At 36.4% G+C, this 25,365-nt stretch overlaps 1 protein-coding gene across 2 annotated transcripts in view; it reads right to left on the reverse strand.

The window, feature by feature from the left end:
- LOC136863044 (rho GTPase-activating protein 45) overlaps nucleotides 1–25,365 on the reverse strand; it is a 363,658-nt gene that overhangs the window by 145,115 nt on the left and 193,178 nt on the right. For both annotated transcript variants that reach the window (XM_067139366.2, XM_067139364.2), the window contains exons 8-9: nucleotides 24,275–24,385; nucleotides 20,955–21,131 (exon numbers count right to left, since the gene is read on the reverse strand). In XM_067139366.2, coding sequence (XP_066995467.1) covers nucleotides 20,955–21,131; nucleotides 24,275–24,385 — 288 coding nt within the window. The remainder of the gene's footprint in view (nucleotides 1–20,954; nucleotides 21,132–24,274; nucleotides 24,386–25,365) is intronic.

Genomic DNA, 25,365 nt, shown 5'->3' on the forward strand with positions numbered 1-25,365 from the left:
ATTTTTCATCGGATAATTTTGAATCTTGCACTTGAAATGCCCGCTGTGCTAATGACTCTGCATTGTGCTTCTATCTGGCGTTGAATATCGACACTATTACTACGTAAACTATACAAATACTTCAAGTGTTTGAAAATAAATAAATACTGCCCAATGTGTGTCATGACCTCTGCTGAGCTTGATTCAGGGTCTCCAGAATTTAATGTGTGGCATGTGAATAACAAGAAGAGTGGGGAATGTCAGAAAAATTATGAGGGTAGTTCTGTAGCAATAGAAATGTTTGCTGCCGGAATTTTATGGGATCGTTCCTTTACAGACTGTCAGACGTGCTACACAGCTATCCTCTCTGATGGTGACTCTAAAACTTTCAGCCATTTGGTCAGCAAAAATGTGTATGGCACCAAAAAAGTACTGAAGAAGGAGGAATGTGTGAACCACATTTCTAAAAGAATGGGATCAGGTTTGTGACAGATGGTACAGACTTGGAAAATAATGAGTGTGCAGTTAGGTGGTAGTTCAGGTGGGCTTACTAATGCTAATATTACCAAGCCTACCAGCTATTATAGGAATGCTATTGTACAAAACACACCTAATGTTGCCAATATGAAAAATGCTATCTATGCTACTCTCTGCCACTACATGTCAACTAAGAAATGCCCGTAAGGCTTAGATTCTTGGTGCTTCTACAACAAAAGCATAGCGGAAGGTAAGTGCCTCAGAGTCATGACAAAATGGCTGTCAAGCTTTCTGAGCCATTAGTGTGCAAAATTATGCCTGTATATCAGAGGCTGGCCTCTGATGAAGTACAATACCAATGAGTCCGTGGCGCCATGCAGAATCAGAATGAATGTCTGCATTCTAGCATCTGGAAAAAGTGTCCAAAAGAAACTTTTGTATCAAGAAAGAGACTTGGAATTTGTGTATGTAGGCTAATGCTGTGGCAGAGTTCAATATGGGATGCAGTGCAACAATAGACCTGAAACTGGACATCAAAAAAACCTCAGTTGCTCATGTGACAGAACAGGCAGTCCTTAGTATTGATGCTCGCAGGAAGTATGAAAGTCAGCGATCGTCCTCTGAGAAGAAAAAAAGCAATTCGACGGAAGATGAAGGTCACAAAGATGAACAAGGCGACTGCAAAACGGAAGAAGGATGGTGTGACTTATGCTGCAGGACAGTTTTAATGAGTAAGTTGAAGTGGAAATATTAAAAAATGCCCATGTTTTTAGAAAAATGCAATTTTCTCAGTTTCACATTTTCAGATGTGTAAAATCTACTACACATTACAGATCTGATGCTATTATCTTGTAAATTCTCATACTTGTTCCTTAGTACTTTGTCCACAAACGTGTGCATTACTTTTACGATTGCAGCTCAGGTTTGCCTGTAAAAAAAAATCAAACCTTAAAATTTCAAGAATTTTACAAAAAAATTAAGGTCGAAGTGGGAAAAAATTATATCTTGATAGTGAACAATACAACATCAAAAACGATGCACAGTTTCATTTGTATAATAATAAGGCAGTAGATAATTATAAAAAATGTGGAATCTGGCTCGGTTTGTTATGCTTGACATTTAGAAAATTTCAATAATTTGCGTATAAATATTAGAAAATAATTAATATCTATGAAACTAGTAAAGCTATATTCATAAAATTTGGTACAGATATTTATACTATGACATACTTTGAGCACATAAAATATTAAGATGCTAACTTCATATTTACAGGAATTAGAAATTTCAGTCCCAGTGTCCCGTAGTAATAATAATAAAGAGAAGAACATGTCAGTCCAAGTGTGTCAAAATATACGAACTTTGTAGTAACTTTGTAATAATTAGTTACTGTGATAATTTGTCCATTATAAATGAATAACCGACTAGGTGTGCGAAATAAAAAAATAGCAAAATTTTTGAACGTATAATGAATTCAGCTGAGGTAGCGTATGATCGTCAAGTAGTAAAGTATATAACTGTGTATTTGAGTATAATGATATATAATAATAATAAACCTATATCTGAATTTAAAAGGATAGATTTGTAATTTATCCGCGAGTTTGAGTTGTATAACCAAAAATCTATTCTGTAGGCAATCATATTTTGAGTAGAGAAATAGTAATGCCGTATTGTTAAATATGAACTCCATTGCTAACTTGCAGGATATGATAATAATTGATGTGTATACGATTAAGAGGTCCAAGTGAGAGATGGAAAATAGATCACGAGCAAAAGATAATATCCCTAGTGTAATTAATAGGTGAAATGAGAAAACAGAGGCTGGAACGGCGACGTCGAGAAGAAAATAAGTGATAATCGTCTTTGAGGGACACTGGGACTGAGTTTTAGGCATATTTTGTCAAATAATTCGATTTTTCGATTTACGTGTAATATTGAACCCCTGACCATTGCGGATCAAGTAGTGGTATGATTTTCCATGTTCCGCCATTTTTAAAGGCACAGCGAGAGATTTAAATGCCTGTTGCACAGCCATTTAAACGCCCCTTTCTCTTGGTTCCTTACAGAGCATTATACTGCACAGGAATTTACGCATTTTTCATCGGATAATTTTGAATCTTGCACTTGAAATGCCCGCTGTGCTAATGACTCTGCATTGTGCTTCTATCTGGCGTTGAATATCGACACTATTACTACGTAAACTATACAAATACTTCAAGTGTTTGAAAATAAATAAATACTGCCCAATGTGTGTCATGACCTCTGCTGAGCTTGATTCAGGGTCTCCAGAATTTAATGTGTGGCATGTGAATAACAAGAAGAGTGGGGAATGTCAGAAAAATTATGAGGGTAGTTCTGTAGCAATAGAAATGTTTGCTGCCGGAATTTTATGGGATCGTTCCTTTACAGACTGTCAGACGTGCTACACAGCTATCCTCTCTGATGGTGACTCTAAAACTTTCAGCCATTTGGTCAGCAAAAATGTGTATGGCACCAAAAAAGTACTGAAGAAGGAGGAATGTGTGAACCACATTTCTAAAAGAATGGGATCAGGTTTGTGACAGATGGTACAGACTTGGAAAATAATGAGTGTGCAGTTAGGTGGTAGTTCAGGTGGGCTTACTAATGCTAATATTACCAAGCCTACCAGCTATTATAGGAATGCTATTGTACAAAACACACCTAATGTTGCCAATATGAAAAATGCTATCTATGCTACTCTCTGCCACTACATGTCAACTAAGAAATGCCCGTAAGGCTTAGATTCTTGGTGCTTCTACAACAAAAGCATAGCGGAAGGTAAGTGCCTCAGAGTCATGACAAAATGGCTGTCAAGCTTTCTGAGCCATTAGTGTGCAAAATTATGCCTGTATATCAGAGGCTGGCCTCTGATGAAGTACAATACCAATGAGTCCGTGGCGCCATGCAGAATCAGAATGAATGTCTGCATTCTAGCATCTGGAAAAAGTGTCCAAAAGAAACTTTTGTATCAAGAAAGAGACTTGGAATTTGTGTATGTAGGCTAATGCTGTGGCAGAGTTCAATATGGGATGCAGTGCAACAATAGACCTGAAACTGGACATCAAAAAAACCTCAGTTGCTCATGTGACAGAACAGGCAGTCCTTAGTATTGATGCTCGCAGGAAGTATGAAAGTCAGCGATCGTCCTCTGAGAAGAAAAAAAGCAATTCGACGGAAGATGAAGGTCACAAAGATGAACAAGGCGACTGCAAAACGGAAGAAGGATGGTGTGACTTATGCTGCAGGACAGTTTTAATGAGTAAGTTGAAGTGGAAATATTAAAAAATGCCCATGTTTTTAGAAAAATGCAATTTTCTCAGTTTCACATTTTCAGATGTGTAAAATCTACTACACATTACAGATCTGATGCTATTATCTTGTAAATTCTCATACTTGTTCCTTAGTACTTTGTCCACAAACGTGTGCATTACTTTTACGATTGCAGCTCAGGTTTGCCTGTAAAAAAAAATCAAACCTTAAAATTTCAAGAATTTTACAAAAAAATTAAGGTCGAAGTGGGAAAAAATTATATCTTGATAGTGAACAATACAACATCAAAAACGATGCACAGTTTCATTTGTATAATAATAAGGCAGTAGATAATTATAAAAAATGTGGAATCTGGCTCGGTTTGTTATGCTTGACATTTAGAAAATTTCAATAATTTGCGTATAAATATTAGAAAATAATTAATATCTATGAAACTAGTAAAGCTATATTCATAAAATTTGGTACAGATATTTATACTATGACATACTTTGAGCACATAAAATATTAAGATGCTAACTTCATATTTACAGGAATTAGAAATTTCAGTCCCAGTGTCCCGTAGTAATAATAATAAAGAGAAGAACATGTCAGTCCAAGTGTGTCAAAATATACGAACTTTGTAGTAACTTTGTAATAATTAGTTACTGTGATAATTTGTCCATTATAAATGAATAACCGACTAGGTGTGCGAAATAAAAAAATAGCAAAATTTTTGAACGTATAATGAATTCAGCTGAGGTAGCGTATGATCGTCAAGTAGTAAAGTATATAACTGTGTATTTGAGTATAATGATATATAATAATAATAAACCTATATCTGAATTTAAAAGGATAGATTTGTAATTTATCCGCGAGTTTGAGTTGTATAACCAAAAATCTATTCTGTAGGCAATCATATTTTGAGTAGAGAAATAGTAATGCCGTATTGTTAAATATGAACTCCATTGCTAACTTGCAGGATATGATAATAATTGATGTGTATACGATTAAGAGGTCCAAGTGAGAGATGGAAAATAGATCACGAGCAAAAGATAATATCCCTAGTGTAATTAATAGGTGAAATGAGAAAACAGAGGCTGGAACGGCGACGTCGAGAAGAAAATAAGTGATAATCGTCTTTGAGGGACACTGGGACTGAGTTTTAGGCATATTTTGTCAAATAATTCGATTTTTCGATTTACGTGTAATATTGAACCCCTGACCATTGCGGATCAAGTAGTGGTATGATTTTCCATGTTCCGCCATTTTTAAAGGCACAGCGAGAGATTTAAATGCCTGTTGCACAGCCATTTAAACGCCCCTTTCTCTTGGTTCCTTACAGAGCATTATACTGCACAGGAATTTACGCATTTTTCATCGGATAATTTTGAATCTTGCACTTGAAATGCCCGCTGTGCTAATGACTCTGCATTGTGCTTCTATCTGGCGTTGAATATCGACACTATTACTACGTAAACTATACAAATACTTCAAGTGTTTGAAAATAAATAAATACTGCCCAATGTGTGTCATGACCTCTGCTGAGCTTGATTCAGGGTCTCCAGAATTTAATGTGTGGCATGTGAATAACAAGAAGAGTGGGGAATGTCAGAAAAATTATGAGGGTAGTTCTGTAGCAATAGAAATGTTTGCTGCCGGAATTTTATGGGATCGTTCCTTTACAGACTGTCAGACGTGCTACACAGCTATCCTCTCTGATGGTGACTCTAAAACTTTCAGCCATTTGGTCAGCAAAAATGTGTATGGCACCAAAAAAGTACTGAAGAAGGAGGAATGTGTGAACCACATTTCTAAAAGAATGGGATCAGGTTTGTGACAGATGGTACAGACTTGGAAAATAATGAGTGTGCAGTTAGGTGGTAGTTCAGGTGGGCTTACTAATGCTAATATTACCAAGCCTACCAGCTATTATAGGAATGCTATTGTACAAAACACACCTAATGTTGCCAATATGAAAAATGCTATCTATGCTACTCTCTGCCACTACATGTCAACTAAGAAATGCCCGTAAGGCTTAGATTCTTGGTGCTTCTACAACAAAAGCATAGCGGAAGGTAAGTGCCTCAGAGTCATGACAAAATGGCTGTCAAGCTTTCTGAGCCATTAGTGTGCAAAATTATGCCTGTATATCAGAGGCTGGCCTCTGATGAAGTACAATACCAATGAGTCCGTGGCGCCATGCAGAATCAGAATGAATGTCTGCATTCTAGCATCTGGAAAAAGTGTCCAAAAGGAACTTTTGTATCAAGAAAGAGACTTGGAATTTGTGTATGTAGGCTAATGCTGTGGCAGAGTTCAATATGGGATGCAGTGCAACAATAGACCTGAAACTGGACATCAAAAAAACTTCAGTTGCTCATGTGACAGAACAGGCAGTCCTTAGTATTGATGCTCGCAGGAAGTATGAAAGTCAGCGATCGTCCTCTGAGAAGAAAAAAAGCAATTCGACGGAAGATGAAGGTCACAAAGATGAACAAGGCGACTGCAAAACGGAAGAAGGATGGTGTGACTTATGCTGCAGGACAGTTTTAATGAGTAAGTTGAAGTGGAAATATTAAAAAATGCCCATGTTTTTAGAAAAATGCAATTTTCTCAGTTTCACATTTTCAGATGTGTAAAATCTACTACACATTACAGATCTGATGCTATTATCTTGTAAATTCTCATACTTGTTCCTTAGTACTTTGTCCACAAACGTGTGCATTACTTTTACGATTGCAGCTCAGGTTTGCCTGTAAAAAAATCAAACCTTAAAATTTCAAGAATTTTACAAAAATTTAAGGTCGAAGTGGGAAAAAATTATATCTTGATAGTGAACAATACAATATCAAAAACGATGCACAGTTTCATTTGTATAATAATAAGGCAGTAGATAATTATAAAAAATGTGGAATCTGGCTCGGTTTGTTATGCTTGACATTTAGAAAATTTCAATAATTTGCGTATAAATATTAGAAAATAATTAATATCTATGAAACTAGTAAAGCTATATTCATAAAATTTGGTACAGATATTTATACTATGACATACTTTGAGCACATAAAATATTAAGATGCTAACTTCATATTTACAGGAATTAGAAATTTCAGTCCCAGTGTCCCGTAGTAATAATAATAAAGAGAAGAACATGTCAGTCCAAGTGTGTCAAAATATACGAACTTTGTAGTAACTTTGTAATAATTAGTTACTGTGATAATTTGTCCATTATAAATGAACAACCGACTAGGTGTGCGAAATAAAAAAATAGCAAAATTTTTGAACGTATAATGAATTCAGCTGAGGTAGCGTATGATCGTCAAGTAGTAAAGTATATAACTGTGTATTTGAGTATAATGATATATAATAATAATAAACGTATATCTGAATTTAAAAGGATAGATTTGTAATTTATCCGCGAGTTTGAGTTGTATAACCAAAAATCTATTCTGTAGGCAATCATATTTTGAGTAGAGAAATAGTAATGCCGTATTGTTAAATATGAACTCCATTGCTAACTTGCAGGATATGATAATAATTGATGTGTATACGATTAAGAGGTCCAAGTGAGAGATGGAAAATAGATCACGAGCAAAAGATAATATCCCTAGTGTAATTAATAGGTGAAATGAGAAAACAGAGGCTGGAACGGCGACGTCGAGAAGAAAATAAGTGATAATCGTCTTTGAGGGACACTGGGACTGAGTTTTAGGCATATTTTGTCAAATAATTCGATTTTTCGATTTACGTGTAATATTGAACCCCTGACCATTGCGGATCAAGTAGTGGTATGATTTTCCATGTTCCGCCATTTTTAAAGGCACAGCGAGAGATTTAAATGCCTGTTGCACAGCCATTTAAACGCCCCTTTCTCTTGGTTCCTTACAGAGCATTATACTGCACAGGAATTTACGCATTTTTCATCGGATAATTTTGAATCTTGCACTTGAAATGCCCGCTGTGCTAATGACTCTGCATTGTGCTTCTATCTGGCGTTGAATATCGACACTATTACTACGTAAACTATACAAATACTTCAAGTGTTTGAAAATAAATAAATACTGCCCAATGTGTGTCATGACCTCTGCTGAGCTTGATTCAGGGTCTCCAGAATTTAATGTGTGGCATGTGAATAACAAGAAGAGTGGGGAATGTCAGAAAAATTATGAGGGTAGTTCTGTAGCAATAGAAATGTTTGCTGCCGGAATTTTATGGGATCGTTCCTTTACAGACTGTCAGACGTGCTACACAGCTATCCTCTCTGATGGTGACTCTAAAACTTTCAGCCATTTGGTCAGCAAAAATGTGTATGGCACCAAAAAAGTACTGAAGAAGGAGGAATGTGTGAACCACATTTCTAAAAGAATGGGATCAGGTTTGTGACAGATGGTACAGACTTGGAAAATAATGAGTGTGCAGTTAGGTGGTAGTTCAGGTGGGCTTACTAATGCTAATATTACCAAGCCTACCAGCTATTATAGGAATGCTATTGTACAAAACACACCTAATGTTGCCAATATGAAAAATGCTATCTATGCTACTCTCTGCCACTACATGTCAACTAAGAAATGCCCGTAAGGCTTAGATTCTTGGTGCTTCTACAACAAAAGCATAGCGGAAGGTAAGTGCCTCAGAGTCATGACAAAATGGCTGTCAAGCTTTCTGAGCCATTAGTGTGCAAAATTATGCCTGTATATCAGAGGCTGGCCTCTGATGAAGTACAATACCAATGAGTCCGTGGCGCCATGCAGAATCAGAATGAATGTCTGCATTCTAGCATCTGGAAAAAGTGTCCAAAAGAAACTTTTGTATCAAGAAAGAGACTTGGAATTTGTGTATGTAGGCTAATGCTGTGGCAGAGTTCAATATGGGATGCAGTGCAACAATAGACCTGAAACTGGACATCAAAAAAACCTCAGTTGCTCATGTGACAGAACAGGCAGTCCTTAGTATTGATGCTCGCAGGAAGTATGAAAGTCAGCGATCGTCCTCTGAGAAGAAAAAAAGCAATTCGACGGAAGATGAAGGTCACAAAGATGAACAAGGCGACTGCAAAACGGAAGAAGGATGGTGTGACTTATGCTGCAGGACAGTTTTAATGAGTAAGTTGAAGTGGAAATATTAAAAAATGCCCATGTTTTTAGAAAAATGCAATTTTCTCAGTTTCACATTTTCAGATGTGTAAAATCTACTACACATTACAGATCTGATGCTATTATCTTGTAAATTCTCATACTTGTTCCTTAGTACTTTGTCCACAAACGTGTGCATTACTTTTACGATTGCAGCTCAGGTTTGCCTGTAAAAAAAAATCAAACCTTAAAATTTCAAGAATTTTACAAAAAAATTAAGGTCGAAGTGGGAAAAAATTATATCTTGATAGTGAACAATACAACATCAAAAACGATGCACAGTTTCATTTGTATAATAATAAGGCAGTAGATAATTATAAAAAATGTGGAATCTGGCTCGGTTTGTTATGCTTGACATTTAGAAAATTTCAATAATTTGCGTATAAATATTAGAAAATAATTAATATCTATGAAACTAGTAAAGCTATATTCATAAAATTTGGTACAGATATTTATACTATGACATACTTTGAGCACATAAAATATTAAGATGCTAACTTCATATTTACAGGAATTAGAAATTTCAGTCCCAGTGTCCCGTAGTAATAATAATAAAGAGAAGAACATGTCAGTCCAAGTGTGTCAAAATATACGAACTTTGTAGTAACTTTGTAATAATTAGTTACTGTGATAATTTGTCCATTATAAATGAATAACCGACTAGGTGTGCGAAATAAAAAAATAGCAAAATTTTTGAACGTATAATGAATTCAGCTGAGGTAGCGTATGATCGTCAAGTAGTAAAGTATATAACTGTGTATTTGAGTATAATGATATATAATAATAATAAACCTATATCTGAATTTAAAAGGATAGATTTGTAATTTATCCGCGAGTTTGAGTTGTATAACCAAAAATCTATTCTGTAGGCAATCATATTTTGAGTAGAGAAATAGTAATGCCGTATTGTTAAATATGAACTCCATTGCTAACTTGCAGGATATGATAATAATTGATGTGTATACGATTAAGAGGTCCAAGTGAGAGATGGAAAATAGATCACGAGCAAAAGATAATATCCCTAGTGTAATTAATAGGTGAAATGAGAAAACAGAGGCTGGAACGGCGACGTCGAGAAGAAAATAAGTGATAATCGTCTTTGAGGGACACTGGGACTGAGTTTTAGGCATATTTTGTCAAATAATTCGATTTTTCGATTTACGTGTAATATTGAACCCCTGACCATTGCGGATCAAGTAGTGGTATGATTTTCCATGTTCCGCCATTTTTAAAGGCACAGCGAGAGATTTAAATGCCTGTTGCACAGCCATTTAAACGCCCCTTTCTCTTGGTTCCTTACAGAGCATTATACTGCACAGGAATTTACGCATTTTTCATCGGATAATTTTGAATCTTGCACTTGAAATGCCCGCTGTGCTAATGACTCTGCATTGTGCTTCTATCTGGCGTTGAATATCGACACTATTACTACGTAAACTATACAAATACTTCAAGTGTTTGAAAATAAATAAATACTGCCCAATGTGTGTCATGACCTCTGCTGAGCTTGATTCAGGGTCTCCAGAATTTAATGTGTGGCATGTGAATAACAAGAAGAGTGGGGAATGTCAGAAAAATTATGAGGGTAGTTCTGTAGCAATAGAAATGTTTGCTGCCGGAATTTTATGGGATCGTTCCTTTACAGACTGTCAGACGTGCTACACAGCTATCCTCTCTGATGGTGACTCTAAAACTTTCAGCCATTTGGTCAGCAAAAATGTGTATGGCACCAAAAAAGTACTGAAGAAGGAGGAATGTGTGAACCACATTTCTAAAAGAATGGGATCAGGTTTGTGACAGATGGTACAGACTTGGAAAATAATGAGTGTGCAGTTAGGTGGTAGTTCAGGTGGGCTTACTAATGCTAATATTACCAAGCCTACCAGCTATTATAGGAATGCTATTGTACAAAACACACCTAATGTTGCCAATATGAAAAATGCTATCTATGCTACTCTCTGCCACTACATGTCAACTAAGAAATGCCCGTAAGGCTTAGATTCTTGGTGCTTCTACAACAAAAGCATAGCGGAAGGTAAGTGCCTCAGAGTCATGACAAAATGGCTGTCAAGCTTTCTGAGCCATTAGTGTGCAAAATTATGCCTGTATATCAGAGGCTGGCCTCTGATGAAGTACAATACCAATGAGTCCGTGGCGCCATGCAGAATCAGAATGAATGTCTGCATTCTAGCATCTGGAAAAAGTGTCCAAAAGAAACTTTTGTATCAAGAAAGAGACTTGGAATTTGTGTATGTAGGCTAATGCTGTGGCAGAGTTCAATATGGGATGCAGTGCAACAATAGACCTGAAACTGGACATCAAAAAAACCTCAGTTGCTCATGTGACAGAACAGGCAGTCCTTAGTATTGATGCTCGCAGGAAGTATGAAAGTCAGCGATCGTCCTCTGAGAAGAAAAAAAGCAATTCGACGGAAGATGAAGGTCACAAAGATGAACAAGGCGACTGCAAAACGGAAGAAGGATGGTGTGACTTATGCTGCAGGACAGTTTTAATGAGTAAGTTGAAGTGGAAATATTAAAAAATGCCCATGTTTTTAGAAAAATGCAATTTTCTCAGTTTCACATTTTCAGATGTGTAAAATCTACTACACATTACAGATCTGATGCTATTATCTTGTAAATTCTCATACTTGTTCCTTAGTACTTTGTCCACAAACGTGTGCATTACTTTTACGATTGCAGCTCAGGTTTGCCTGTAAAAAAAAATCAAACCTTAAAATTTCAAGAATTTTACAAAAAAATTAAGGTCGAAGTGGGAAAAAATTATATCTTGATAGTGAACAATACAACATCAAAAACGATGCACAGTTTCATTTGTATAATAATAAGGCAGTAGATAATTATAAAAAATGTGGAATCTGGCTCGGTTTGTTATGCTTGACATTTAGAAAATTTCAATAATTTGCGTATAAATATTAGAAAATAATTAATATCTATGAAACTAGTAAAGCTATATTCATAAAATTTGGTACAGATATTTATACTATGACATACTTTGAGCACATAAAATATTAAGATGCTAACTTCATATTTACAGGAATTAGAAATTTCAGTCCCAGTGTCCCGTAGTAATAATAATAAAGAGAAGAACATGTCAGTCCAAGTGTGTCAAAATATACGAACTTTGTAGTAACTTTGTAATAATTAGTTACTGTGATAATTTGTCCATTATAAATGAATAACCGACTAGGTGTGCGAAATAAAAAAATAGCAAAATTTTTGAACGTATAATGAATTCAGCTGAGGTAGCGTATGATCGTCAAGTAGTAAAGTATATAACTGTGTATTTGAGTATAATGATATATAATAATAATAAACCTATATCTGAATTTAAAAGGATAGATTTGTAATTTATCCGCGAGTTTGAGTTGTATAACCAAAAATCTATTCTGTAGGCAATCATATTTTGAGTAGAGAAATAGTAATGCCGTATTGTTAAATATGAACTCCATTGCTAACTTGCAGGATATGATAATAATTGATGTGTATACGATTAAGAGGTCCAAGTGAGAGATGGAAAATAGATCACGAGCAAAAGATAATATCCCTAGTGTAATTAATAGGTGAAATGAGAAAACAGAGGCTGGAACGGCGACGTCGAAAAGAAAATAAGTGATAATCGTCTTTGAGGGACACTGGGACTGAGTTTTAGGCATATTTTGTCAAATAATTCGATTTTTCGATTTACGTGTAATATTGAACCCCTGACCATTGCGGATCAAGTAGTGGTATGATTTTCCATGTTCCGCCATTTTTAAAGGCACAGCGAGAGATTTAAATGCCTGTTGCACAGCCATTTAAACGCCCCTTTCTCTTGGTTCCTTACAGAGCATTATACTGCACAGGAATTTACGCATTTTTCATCGGATAATTTTGAATCTTGCACTTGAAATGCCCGCTGTGCTAATGACTCTGCATTGTGCTTCTATCTGGCGTTGAATATCGACACTATTACTACGTAAACTATACAAATACTTCAAGTGTTTGAAAATAAATAAATACTGCCCAATGTGTGTCATGACCTCTGCTGAGCTTGATTCAGGGTCTCCAGAATTTAATGTGTGGCATGTGAATAACAAGAAGAGTGGGGAATGTCAGAAAAATTATGAGGGTAGTTCTGTAGCAATAGAAATGTTTGCTGCCGGAATTTTATGGGATCGTTCCTTTACAGACTGTCAGACGTGCTACACAGCTATCCTCTCTGATGGTGACTCTAAAACTTTCAGCCATTTGGTCAGCAAAAATGTGTATGGCACCAAAAAAGTACTGAAGAAGGAGGAATGTGTGAACCACATTTCTAAAAGAATGGGATCAGGTTTGTGACAGATGGTACAGACTTGGAAAATAATGAGTGTGCAGTTAGGTGGTAGTTCAGGTGGGCTTACTAATGCTAATATTACCAAGCCTACCAGCTATTATAGGAATGCTATTGTACAAAACACACCTAATGTTGCCAATATGAAAAATGCTATCTATGCTACTCTCTGCCACTACATGTCAACTAAGAAATGCCCGTAAGGCTTAGATTCTTGGTGCTTCTACAACAAAAGCATAGCGGAAGGTAAGTGCCTCAGAGTCATGACAAAATGGCTGTCAAGCTTTCTGAGCCATTAGTGTGCAAAATTATGCCTGTATATCAGAGGCTGGCCTCTGATGAAGTACAATACCAATGAGTCCGTGGCGCCATGCAGAATCAGAATGAATGTCTGCATTCTAGCATCTGGAAAAAGTGTCCAAAAGAAACTTTTGTATCAAGAAAGAGACTTGGAATTTGTGTATGTAGGCTAATGCTGTGGCAGAGTTCAATATGGGATGCAGTGCAACAATAGACCTGAAACTGGACATCAAAAAAACCTCAGTTGCTCATGTGACAGAACAGGCAGTCCTTAGTATTGATGCTCGCAGGAAGTATGAAAGTCAGCGATCGTCCTCTGAGAAGAAAAAAAGCAATTCGACGGAAGATGAAGGTCACAAAGATGAACAAGGCGACTGCAAAACGGAAGAAGGATGGTGTGACTTATGCTGCAGGACAGTTTTAATGAGTAAGTTGAAGTGGAAATATTAAAAAATGCCCATGTTTTTAGAAAAATGCAATTTTCTCAGTTTCACATTTTCAGATGTGTAAAATCTACTACACATTACAGATCTGATGCTATTATCTTGTAAATTCTCATACTTGTTCCTTAGTACTTTGTCCACAAACGTGTGCATTACTTTTACGATTGCAGCTCAGGTTTGCCTGTAAAAAAAAATCAAACCTTAAAATTTCAAGAATTTTACAAAAAAATTAAGGTCGAAGTGGGAAAAAATTATATCTTGATAGTGAACAATACAACATCAAAAACGATGCACAGTTTCATTTGTATAATAATAAGGCAGTAGATAATTATAAAAAATGTGGAATCTGGCTCGGTTTGTTATGCTTGACATTTAGAAAATTTCAATAATTTGCGTATAAATATTAGAAAATAATATCTATGAAACTAGTAAAGCTATATTCATAAAATTTGGTACAGATATTTATACTATGACATACTTTGAGCACATAAAATATTAAGATGCTAACTTCATATTTACAGGAATTAGAAATTTCAGTCCCAGTGTCCCGTAGTAATAATAATAAAGAGAAGAACATGTCAGTCCAAGTGTGTCAAAATATACGAACTTTGTAGTAACTTTGTAATAATTAGTTACTGTGATAATTTGTCCATTATAAATGAATAACCGACTAGGTGTGCGAAATAAAAAAATAGCAAAATTTTTGAACGTATAATGAATTCAGCTGAGGTAGCGTATGATCGTCAAGTAGTAAAGTATATAACTGTGTATTTGAGTATAATGATATATAATAATAATAAACCTATATCTGAATTTAAAAGGATAGATTTGTAATTTATCCGCGAGTTTGAGTTGTATAACCAAAAATCTATTCTGTAGGCAATCATATTTTGAGTAGAGAAATAGTAATGCCGTATTGTTAAATATGAACTCCATTGCTAACTTGCAGGATATGATAATAATTGATGTGTATACGATTAAGAGGTCCAAGTGAGAGATGGAAAATAGATCACGAGCAAAAGATAATATCCCTAGTGTAATTAATAGGTGAAATGAGAAAACAGAGGCTGGAACGGCGACGTCGAGAAGAAAATAAGTGATAATCGTCTTTGAGGGACACTGGGACTGAGTTTTAGGCATATTTTGTCAAATAATTCGATTTTTCGATTTACGTGTAATATTGAACCCCTGACCATTGCGGATCAAGTAGTGGTATGATTTTCCATGTTCCGCCATTTTTAAAGGCACAGCGAGAGATTTAAATGCCTGTTGCACAGCCATTTAAACGCCCCTTTCTCTTGGTTCCTTACAGAGCATTATACTGCACAGGAATTTACGCATTTTTCATCGGATAATTTTGAATCTTGCACTTGAAATGCCCGCTGTGCTAATGACTCTGCATTGTGCTTCTATCTGGCGTTGAATATCGACACTATTACTACGTAAACTATACAAATACTTCAAGTGTTTGAAAATAAATAAATACTGCCCAATGTGTGTCATGACCTCTGCTGAGCTTGATTCAGGGTCTCCAGAATTTAATGTGTGGCATGTGAATAACAAGAAGAGTGGGGAATGTCAGAAAAATTATGAGGGTAGTTCTGTAGCAATAGAAATGTTTGCTGCCGGAATTTTATGGGATCGTTCCTTTACAGACTGTCAGACGTGCTACACAGCTATCCTCTCTGATGGTGACTCTAAAACTTTCAGCCATTTGGTCAGCAAAAATGTGTATGGCACCAAAAAAGTACTGAAGAAGGAGGAATGTGTGAACCACATTTCTAAAAGAATGGGATCAGGTTTGTGACAGATGGTACAGACTTGGAAAATAATGAGTGTGCAGTTAGGTGGTAGTTCAGGTGGGCTTACTAATGCTAATATTACCAAGCCTACCAGCTATTATAGGAATGCTATTGTACAAAACACACCTAATGTTGCCAATATGAAAAATGCTATCTATGCTACTCTCTGCCACTACATGTCAACTAAGAAATGCCCGTAAGGCTTAGATTCTTGGTGCTTCTACAACAAAAGCATAGCGGAAGGTAAGTGCCTCAGAGTCATGACAAAATGGCTGTCAAGCTTTCTGAGCCATTAGTGTGCAAAATTATGCCTGTATATCAGAGGCTGGCCTCTGATGAAGTACAATACCAATGAGTCCGTGGCGCCATGCAGAATCAGAATGAATGTCTGCATTCTAGCATCTGGAAAAAGTGTCCAAAAGAAACTTTTGTATCAAGAAAGAGACTTGGAATTTGTGTATGTAGGCTAATGCTGTGGCAGAGTTCAATATGGGATGCAGTGCAACAATAGACCTGAAACTGGACATCAAAAAAACCTCAGTTGCTCATGTGACAGAACAGGCAGTCCTTAGTATTGATGCTCGCAGGAAGTATGAAAGTCAGCGATCGTCCTCTGAGAAGAAAAAAAGCAATTCGACGGAAGATGAAGGTCACAAAGATGAACAAGGCGACTGCAAAACGGAAGAAGGATGGTGTGACTTATGCTGCAGGACAGTTTTAATGAGTAAGTTGAAGTGGAAATATTAAAAAATGCCCATGTTTTTAGAAAAATGCAATTTTCTCAGTTTCACATTTTCAGATGTGTAAAATCTACTACACATTACAGATCTGATGCTATTATCTTGTAAATTCTCATACTTGTTCCTTAGTACTTTGTCCACAAACGTGTGCATTACTTTTACGATTGCAGCTCAGGTTTGCCTGTAAAAAAATCAAACCTTAAAATTTCAAGAATTTTACAAAAATTTAAGGTCGAAGTGGGAAAAAATTATATCTTGATAGTGAACAATACAATATCAAAAACGATGCACAGTTTCATTTGTATAATAATAAGGCAGTAGATAATTATAAAAAATGTGGAATCTGGCTCGGTTTGTTATGCTTGACATTTAGAAAATTTCAATAATTTGCGTATAAATATTAGAAAATAATTAATATCTATGAAACTAGTAAAGCTATATTCATAAAATTTGGTACAGATATTTATACTATGACATACTTTGAGCACATAAAATATTAAGATGCTAACTTCATATTTACAGGAATTAGAAATTTCAGTCCCAGTGTCCCGTAGTAATAATAATAAAGAGAAGAACATGTCAGTCCAAGTGTGTCAAAATATACGAACTTTGTAGTAACTTTGTAATAATTAGTTACTGTGATAATTTGTCCATTATAAATGAACAACCGACTAGGTGTGCGAAATAAAAAAATAGCAAAATTTTTGAACGTATAATGAATTCAGCTGAGGTAGCGTATGATCGTCAAGTAGTAAAGTATATAACTGTGTATTTGAGTATAATGATATATAATAATAATAAACCTATATCTGAATTTAAAAGGATAGATTTGTAATTTATCCGCGAGTTTGAGTTGTATAACCAAAAATCTATTCTGTAGGCAATCATATTTTGAGTAGAGAAATAGTAATGCCGTATTGTTAAATATGAACTCCATTGCTAACTTGCAGGATATGATAATAATTGATGTGTATACGATTAAGAGGTCCAAGTGAGAGATGGAAAATAGATCACGAGCAAAAGATAATATCCCTAGTGTAATTAATAGGTGAAATGAGAAAACAGAGGCTGGAACGGCGACGTCGAGAAGAAAATAAGTGATAATCGTCTTTAAGGTATAGAAGACGAAATGTTAATATAATATAATTAGCTCGATGAATTGGAGCTCAAATCTACGTGGATAAATATGAAATGAAAATAATAAGAGGTGTTGAATACGCCAGTAATTAGCAGGGATAACAAGGTATTAGATGAAAGAATGAAAGATTAAGTCATTATTTCGGAAACGAATGTGCTCGTATATATTATAATGCAAACAAAAATGGACAATGAAGATACGAGATCAATAAGTAAGTAGTAATGAGATGGGAATTATGTGATGTTGATTAACTGATTAAATTATGAGATGAATATAGTAAAATGGTAGGAGTATAATAATTCGTGGATTGATTGCCGACCGTAGAACCTCAGCGTCTATAAATATGTAATAGTAATGTTGTAACAGTGTGAGAGATCTATTATTAACAGTGATCTAATTTGTGTTGTATTCTACGTGGTAACTTGTGCAATATATAATTTTCCCATAAAGTAAAGATTTAAGTAAGCTACCTGGATTAACATACTCATATGTAGAAAGGTGCGAGTATGTCAAATTATGTTATAATAATTTAATTGTAGTTCGTAGTTCGGGATTATGCTATATTTTTAATGAACACTATGTTGACAGTGTTGTGTATATTTCTATATCAAATGTCAAGGGCGTTTTGATGCCTCAAATTTTAGTAATGTCAGGGAAGAACAGCCCGGTGGTCATCGTCAATAAATTGCAACATGAATATAACAAAAGGATTCATGCCATATCATTAAACCGACCTTAATAAGTTAACTCAGTGTAAAAATAAATGCAGCAAAGTGTTGATTCAGCGTGCAGAAACCTACCTCCACTGTAGATAATGTAATATGTTGTATATTAGTAGGATTGCTAAAAGTGGTCAGCGGAATAATTTCCATATGTGTAGAAAGGTGAGTTCAATTGATCAATGGCAGAACAAAATGTATTTCATAACGTCAAAGTGTCCAATGACTGTCACAGTGAGTGATTTTATAATGTTTCATGGCTGACAAATGGTTTTTACTTTCCATTGTATTAAATTTAAATTTAAAGGCAAAAACCAGCCATTTGTTTATAATAGCAACAAAATAAATTATGTTTTAAAGATAAGAGTGTGTGTTCATGGGCGAATTGATTTCACACGTTTAACTGTTTGCAACGCTAGGTTACATAACTGTTTCGTATTATTGGTTTATCACTGTAATGATCTCATTTTATTGATCATGTTGGTCTTGCGTCAATTCTCTTAACAGTTGAATTATTCTTATTAGCATTTTCTTTGAATGTGATTAATTATTTAATTTAATATGATGTTGAGTCATTTTTGAGTACAGTTAAGTGAACTTTTTGTTGTTGTTGTTGTTGTTGTTGTTGTTGTTTGAGTTTGAGCTAGATTTCGGTATAATGTCATTATTCTGTTGCATTTGCGCTCTTTTGGGTGGCAGAAAATTCATTCAAATTTCCTAATTTAAGTTAACTTTAAAATTTTGTTTGATTTCATATTTTTATTTTTAATAAATGTTATTATTTGGTTTTAAATCAGTCTGGGCTACGTTATTGTTGATTAGCTTGACCCATTGCAGTTGTTTGTATCCCCATCGGGCTCAAGTTAGAGGAAATATGGACGGTCCAGACATGAGATAAGTTTCTGCGTGTGCGGTGAGTATTTTTCTTTTCAGCAGTCGAGGGAAATAGTAACAAGAGTATCGCCGCCACACATGCCATCACAAGGGCAAAGTAGTAAGCTGCTTGGTGTATACAAGCGAGGTGGTCTTAATAGATGAGTGTGCTGAAAGCCTGCCCTCTTATATTTTGGAACCTGAAGAGGGATGATAGGAATATTAGCATTTCCGAGACGAGGGTGATGCCATTAGGGAAGAAAACTGAGAGGACTGAGTGTCAGGTAGAGAATGCAAAACTGGACCAGGCGGAACATTTCAAGTACTTAGGATGTTTATCCTAGCAGGATTGTAGTATACTAGGTATAATTGTATCCAGGTAGAGCGAAGCTAATTCAGTGATTTCGCGGTTGTGATCAAAGGTATTCTGTAAGAAAAAAGTGGGTTCTCAGACGAAGCTATCTTTACGTCGGCGTGTTTTCAGATTGACTTTACTGTACGGGAGTGAAATCTGGTGGGCATATGATATCTCATTCCTGATATTGAAGTAGGCCTGACTGATATGAGAGCTGCGAGAATAATTGCTGGTACAAATAGATGGGAACGATGACAGGATAGTACTTGGAATGTAGAGATTAAGGCTAAGATATGAATGAACTCGATGGATGAAGCTGTACGTTTAAACCGACTTCGGTGTTGGGGTCGTGTGAGGCAAATGGAGGAAGATAACCTACGAGAATAATGGACTCGGTCATAGAACACAGAGAAGTAGGGGAGACCAAGTTGACGACGTTTAGAATCAGTTTGTAATGATTTAATAATGAGAGATGTGGAACCAAACGAAGCCATATAGTTAGCTGTAAACAGAGAATTTTAGTTATTTCACATAGGCTTGCAGACCGAACGCTGAAAAGTATAACAGTCCATAACGAAAACAGATATATGTATAAAATATTGTCCTCTTATACCTTTGAAGATAAAGATGAAACTTTGACAGGCGTGAAACGAAAGCACCCATGCTCAATCCAACCTGCTACTCATTGAATCTTTGTTACTACTGACGACTTTTCCCTTTACAAAGAATATACTCTGAATCTAAGACAGAAGCTGGTATAAAATTATTTCTTCACATGAAGGATTTAAGTACCTATGGCCAAAATTTGTATGTATCGTATAATGTCACTACAATGACAATTGATATCTTAAAAATGCGTAGACTACTGTACTACATAACATTTCTTCTTCAGACGATCAGCTATTTTCCAAAATAAGAATAAGTACAGTAATGCTGATATTGCGAATAAAATAAAATTACGACTTGCCTAATGAGGACTAAACTTCTGTCGACCTTAAGAGCCGCTGGAGGATCAGAATTTTGTCTTGAACAGGAGCTCCCTTCCGTATTAGAAAGCCTAATAGCATGCAGCTCTTGTATTGGTGAACTTCTAAATAGGCTAGTTGTCAAAAGTATTGTGAAAAGTATTGAACACTTTGAACTTTTTGGTACTTCTCATATAGTACTGTTTTCGATTCATTAAGTGTGCAGGAAGTAAATAGCTGTTAAAAAATTCAACATGTTCCTTAAATCTGGGTGTTCTTAAACTCGAAAACCGATATCTAATGTGTATAAATTCCTGCAGAAGTAACTGTATTATTGATTTATTTTAGTTTCTTGATTTTGTTATCAATATTTTAAACATCGAATGTTCACTAGGTAGAAACATAATTAAAACTTTTACATACTTACAGTACCTTGTTCATGGAATCTTCGTCCGATTTGTGATTCCTCTCCTGCCATCGCTGCATGTAGACAGAACGAGAGTGGCGCATTCGAAGTATTGAATCGTGCATGCTTGTAATTTCCTGAAACCACTGTTCTTTCAGTTGTCGCCTGATCCTCTCGTGTTCAGCTCGTCGAATGCTGAGTGGCTAGAAAGAAGACAGTATTAGTATAAATATAATTATGCATATAAATGCGAAATACCATTCACACACTCATCACGACATCCCAAGAACACTAAAATGATGAGAGTGATATTTGGCACAGAGGTTTCTGACTGTGAGATCAAAATGTAGCTTTGCTCCACCTGGATTAAATTATACCTAGTAGGCCTATACTACCATGCAGCTAGAAAACACATCCTCAGTACCTGAAATGATCTACCTGGTCCAATTTTGCATTGTCGACCTGACATTCAGTCCTCTTAGCTTTCTTACCTAATGGCATCACTTTGGTCTTCGAAATGCTCATTTTCATATCATACTCACTGCATCCCCGTTTTTCTTGAACAATTCAACCGCCATGGGCCAAACATAACGGGGTAAAAGCACCAAAAAAGGGCGATGTTTTAGAACGATAGATCGCAGGATGCTACTACAGTTAATTTTATAACGCTTGCGTTGACAGTTCGCGAGCTTGTATAATAGGTAATTTCTATGCCACTGAGGAACCTCACGATTCCCTATAATATATATTGTGAATTTCCTCGCGCCAGCGGTTAGCACCACTGGAGGGAGCTATTACTCTTATATCAACATTTCTCTCAATATCGTGAGCAGCCTCGTGATTAATGGCAAACGCCGAATACCTGGTAACCTCCAGACTCCGAAACGCAGTGATCACCACGCGGGGGGCACAAGATTCCGGGCCACACCGGGCGGTGGTCGCTGAGTAGCGGGCCTAGTTTACTAATTTAAACATTTTTGTTTATTTTAACTGTATACTGGTTTGGTTCTTATAACGTAGCCGCCACTGTAATTGGGACAGTAAGTCCTGTAGTGTGCAATAAATAAATAAATAATTTATATGGCACTTGATGGCAAATGAAGTAAAAGAAAACTCCAAAAGAGAAGGAAATCATGAAAGAGAAACAAAATTACTAACATAAATTCCCCGTGAGAATAACGGGTGATTTCACTTGTATAATACAATATAAAGCATTAAAATAAAATAGTACTGAAATTACAAACATGTTCTGAAGGTCAAGATACGTTATTATAGCACGCAAGGTGATTACAGCAACACGTATCTAACTACGTCGGTTTAGTATGTGTTCAAAATGTGCACCCTCACGCCTCACGCACTGTTCACAACGGTCCTGTAGACTGACCAACATATTGTTGAGCCACAAGGACACAGAAAATTATTGTATTTTTGTCGTAATTCGTGAGCAATCCTAGGTGGTCATCTGACCGGAAAACGGATTAGGCCTATTTCAGCATGACCTATATGCAGCCAGATCCGGGGAGTGGGAAATGTAAGGGATCTCTAAGGTGGTGTTGGAGAAGGGCAAGTGACTTCCTCGTGGTGTGCGCTGTAGCTCCAACTTGCTGCGTCCACTGTCGTTGCAGTAGCAGGCTTTTGCGACATTCAGTACTGTTTGATGTTCAGACAGTAGTGTAGCCGATGGTGGGATTATAGTTACAAAATCATGATAGAAAATAGTGAAGGAGCTTGTGCGTGTGTGGTGCGCGCAGCATGAGTGTCACTGACGGAAGTGAATTATGTTGATGTTCAGATTGCAGTACACTACAAAATCTTACATTAAAATACAGAACAAGAACAATATGAACAAGGTCAACAGTTTTACAGTGAATGGTATTTCAGATTACAATCTAGAATCCAAATTTCGAGACTTCTTAGAAAATACAATCAAGAGATCTGTTGGTTTTACAATATTATGTTTCTGTGAATGTTCAAAACTGCCACCCTATTGAGTCGACTTTCACTTGTTTATTGCCAGTTTCTGTTTATTTTACTTTGGAAGAATTTCAATATTTGGGGGGCGGTCCTAACCTCCAGTAACCCCCCTTGGCTACGTTCCTGTAGTTCAGAGCATATTTGTAGTTTCAGTACTACTATTTTTGAACTCTATTAGGAACTTAATTTGGACTATAAACTGTCTCAGTGCCTCCTGTTATTACGCACGTATATTCTTGTGAAGCATGTTCAGATCTCAAGAGAGATTATATTACTTTATGATAGCTGTGCACTGACTAAGGCATGGTACTACTGCAAAGGCAACTATAAGAAGACCACCGACGTTAGCGAAAAAAAGAGGTGAACTTCAGTATGGCAGGTCTGAGGACAAGAGGTAGCCCGTTTGTATGGAAAAAGAAAAAATGAAATCAAGGGAAAGTAAATCTGCTCATTGCAGAAGAGATTTAATATGAGTACATACTGCAGAGCCCTACGTAAATACTATACTTAAGCCGGAGATTCTTAAATACTAAATACATGCACAATAAAACTTTATCAAGATAACACAATAATACACAAGACGGAATTATAGCAGCGGAGTTTTAAAAATATGACATTTATGTGTGATATTGACAATTGAGTTGTTCGTCACGGATGAGCTCAAAATATGTTTTAAATCTCCTTAACTTAATACGGTATTGGTATCAATAGAATACCCTGCTTGGTCTGTCTACTAGGTCACCAGCCTGAGGGCTGGTTGTATCCTCGAATAGCAGCGCAGAACGTTATGCTGTTGTAGGGAAATCGCAAAAACCTATGGCGGCACCGAAATGAGGCCTATAAGGCAAGATGGGATGGGAAGTGAGGTAATTTGACATTGCTTTTGGCCAGAAAGTACTATAGCATAACGACTGATCGTATGAGTATTTCATAATACTGAGATGCACTAGTAGTGCTCCAAGCGTCACTATTCAGCACCACACATATCTGGGCAGTTTACATACTGCCACAGCCATAAATGAGACTGGAACTTCAGTGAAAGCTGCATTCTTATCTGACCTTTATAGGAAGATAGATGAGAAAGTATTGCATCCATCAAGAAATTGCAACAGACGGACCCAGCTTGATAGGAAGTTACTATTCCAGTTCCACAATAGTAATTTCAATCACATGATTTATCGTAATAGCAACATTTCACTCCATGAAATAAGTTATGATGATTAAAATTCACCTTGAAATTATCTTCCAGAATTATGTTTACAGTCCTGCATCTAAGGCTAAGTGACTATTCCTTGAAGCTGAGCAGTCGTTCCATTCAGCATATTACATTTCTACTCTAAACTGAATCATGAGGAACAGAAATATTTCTTACCTCAAGAAACTTACTCCCTAACAGAAGTCGACATGTCACTTGGCTAGAATTGCTATTGTCCATATCTTGATCAAGAGCTGTGCAGTAAATGGACTGGAATGGCAAATTGCTCTGGAAAGATAAATATTAACTTTGAACATATGTTATCACAAAAGAACTGTAAACTCAGAAATGAAGACTTATTTTACAAAACAAGGAAAATATTATATCTGTAATTTCAATACGTTTCATAAGTAGAACTACATAGAACACTTATTTATCGCAGGCCCGCTGTCATTAAATGTACTCTTTCAATAATAACACGTAGGAATAGGTTTCTCTTCTCAAATTGAGCTCTTTAGGATGACTACAGATTCTCTGAAGTAATACACCTATAGCAGAAACAAAGCAAAATTATCTCCGTACAGACCTTGGATGAATGGAATGTAAAGGCTTCCTTTCGCGAACTCGGCACTAAGAGCGGCGAACAGGTTGCTCTATGCTCTCATCAAACCAAATCCCATGGCGCAACAGCACCGAAGGCCTTTGGCCTACCAAGCGACCGCTGCTCACCCCGAAGGCCAGCAGATCACGAGGTGTCGTGTGGTCGGTACGATGAATCCTCTTGGCCGTTACCCTTGGCTTTGTAGACCGGGACCGCAATCTCAAAGTCATATAGCTCCTCAATTTTAATCACGTGGGCTGAGTGGATCTGGAACCAGCCCTCAGATTCGGGTAAAAAAAAACCCTCACCTGACCGGGAATCGTACCCGGGGCCTCCTGGTAAGAGGCAAGTACGCTGCGCCTGCACCGTGGGTCCGGCTGCTCTCTGTTCTTGCGACGAGACATTAACCTGGTACTCATTTCTGGTATACAGTAAAATGAACCTCAGAACCTCCTTCCTGTCTCTCCAGAAATTAAAGTCTCGTTCCTAAATTTATCAACTTCCTCTCAGGAAATCGAATTCACATCCTTCAAAATGAACCTAGTTCATAGGTCACTAGTTATGATGATTTCGTAGAACTAAGAAACCTCCAGGATGCCAGGAAAATCCAATATTCAATTTGGACCCACCATAGCAGCCGAGTGGATTAAATTACTCTTCTTGATAG

Source organism: Anabrus simplex, chromosome 2 (genome assembly GCF_040414725.1).
Source record: "Anabrus simplex isolate iqAnaSimp1 chromosome 2, ASM4041472v1, whole genome shotgun sequence".
Lineage (NCBI taxonomy): Eukaryota > Metazoa > Arthropoda > Insecta > Orthoptera > Tettigoniidae > Anabrus > Anabrus simplex.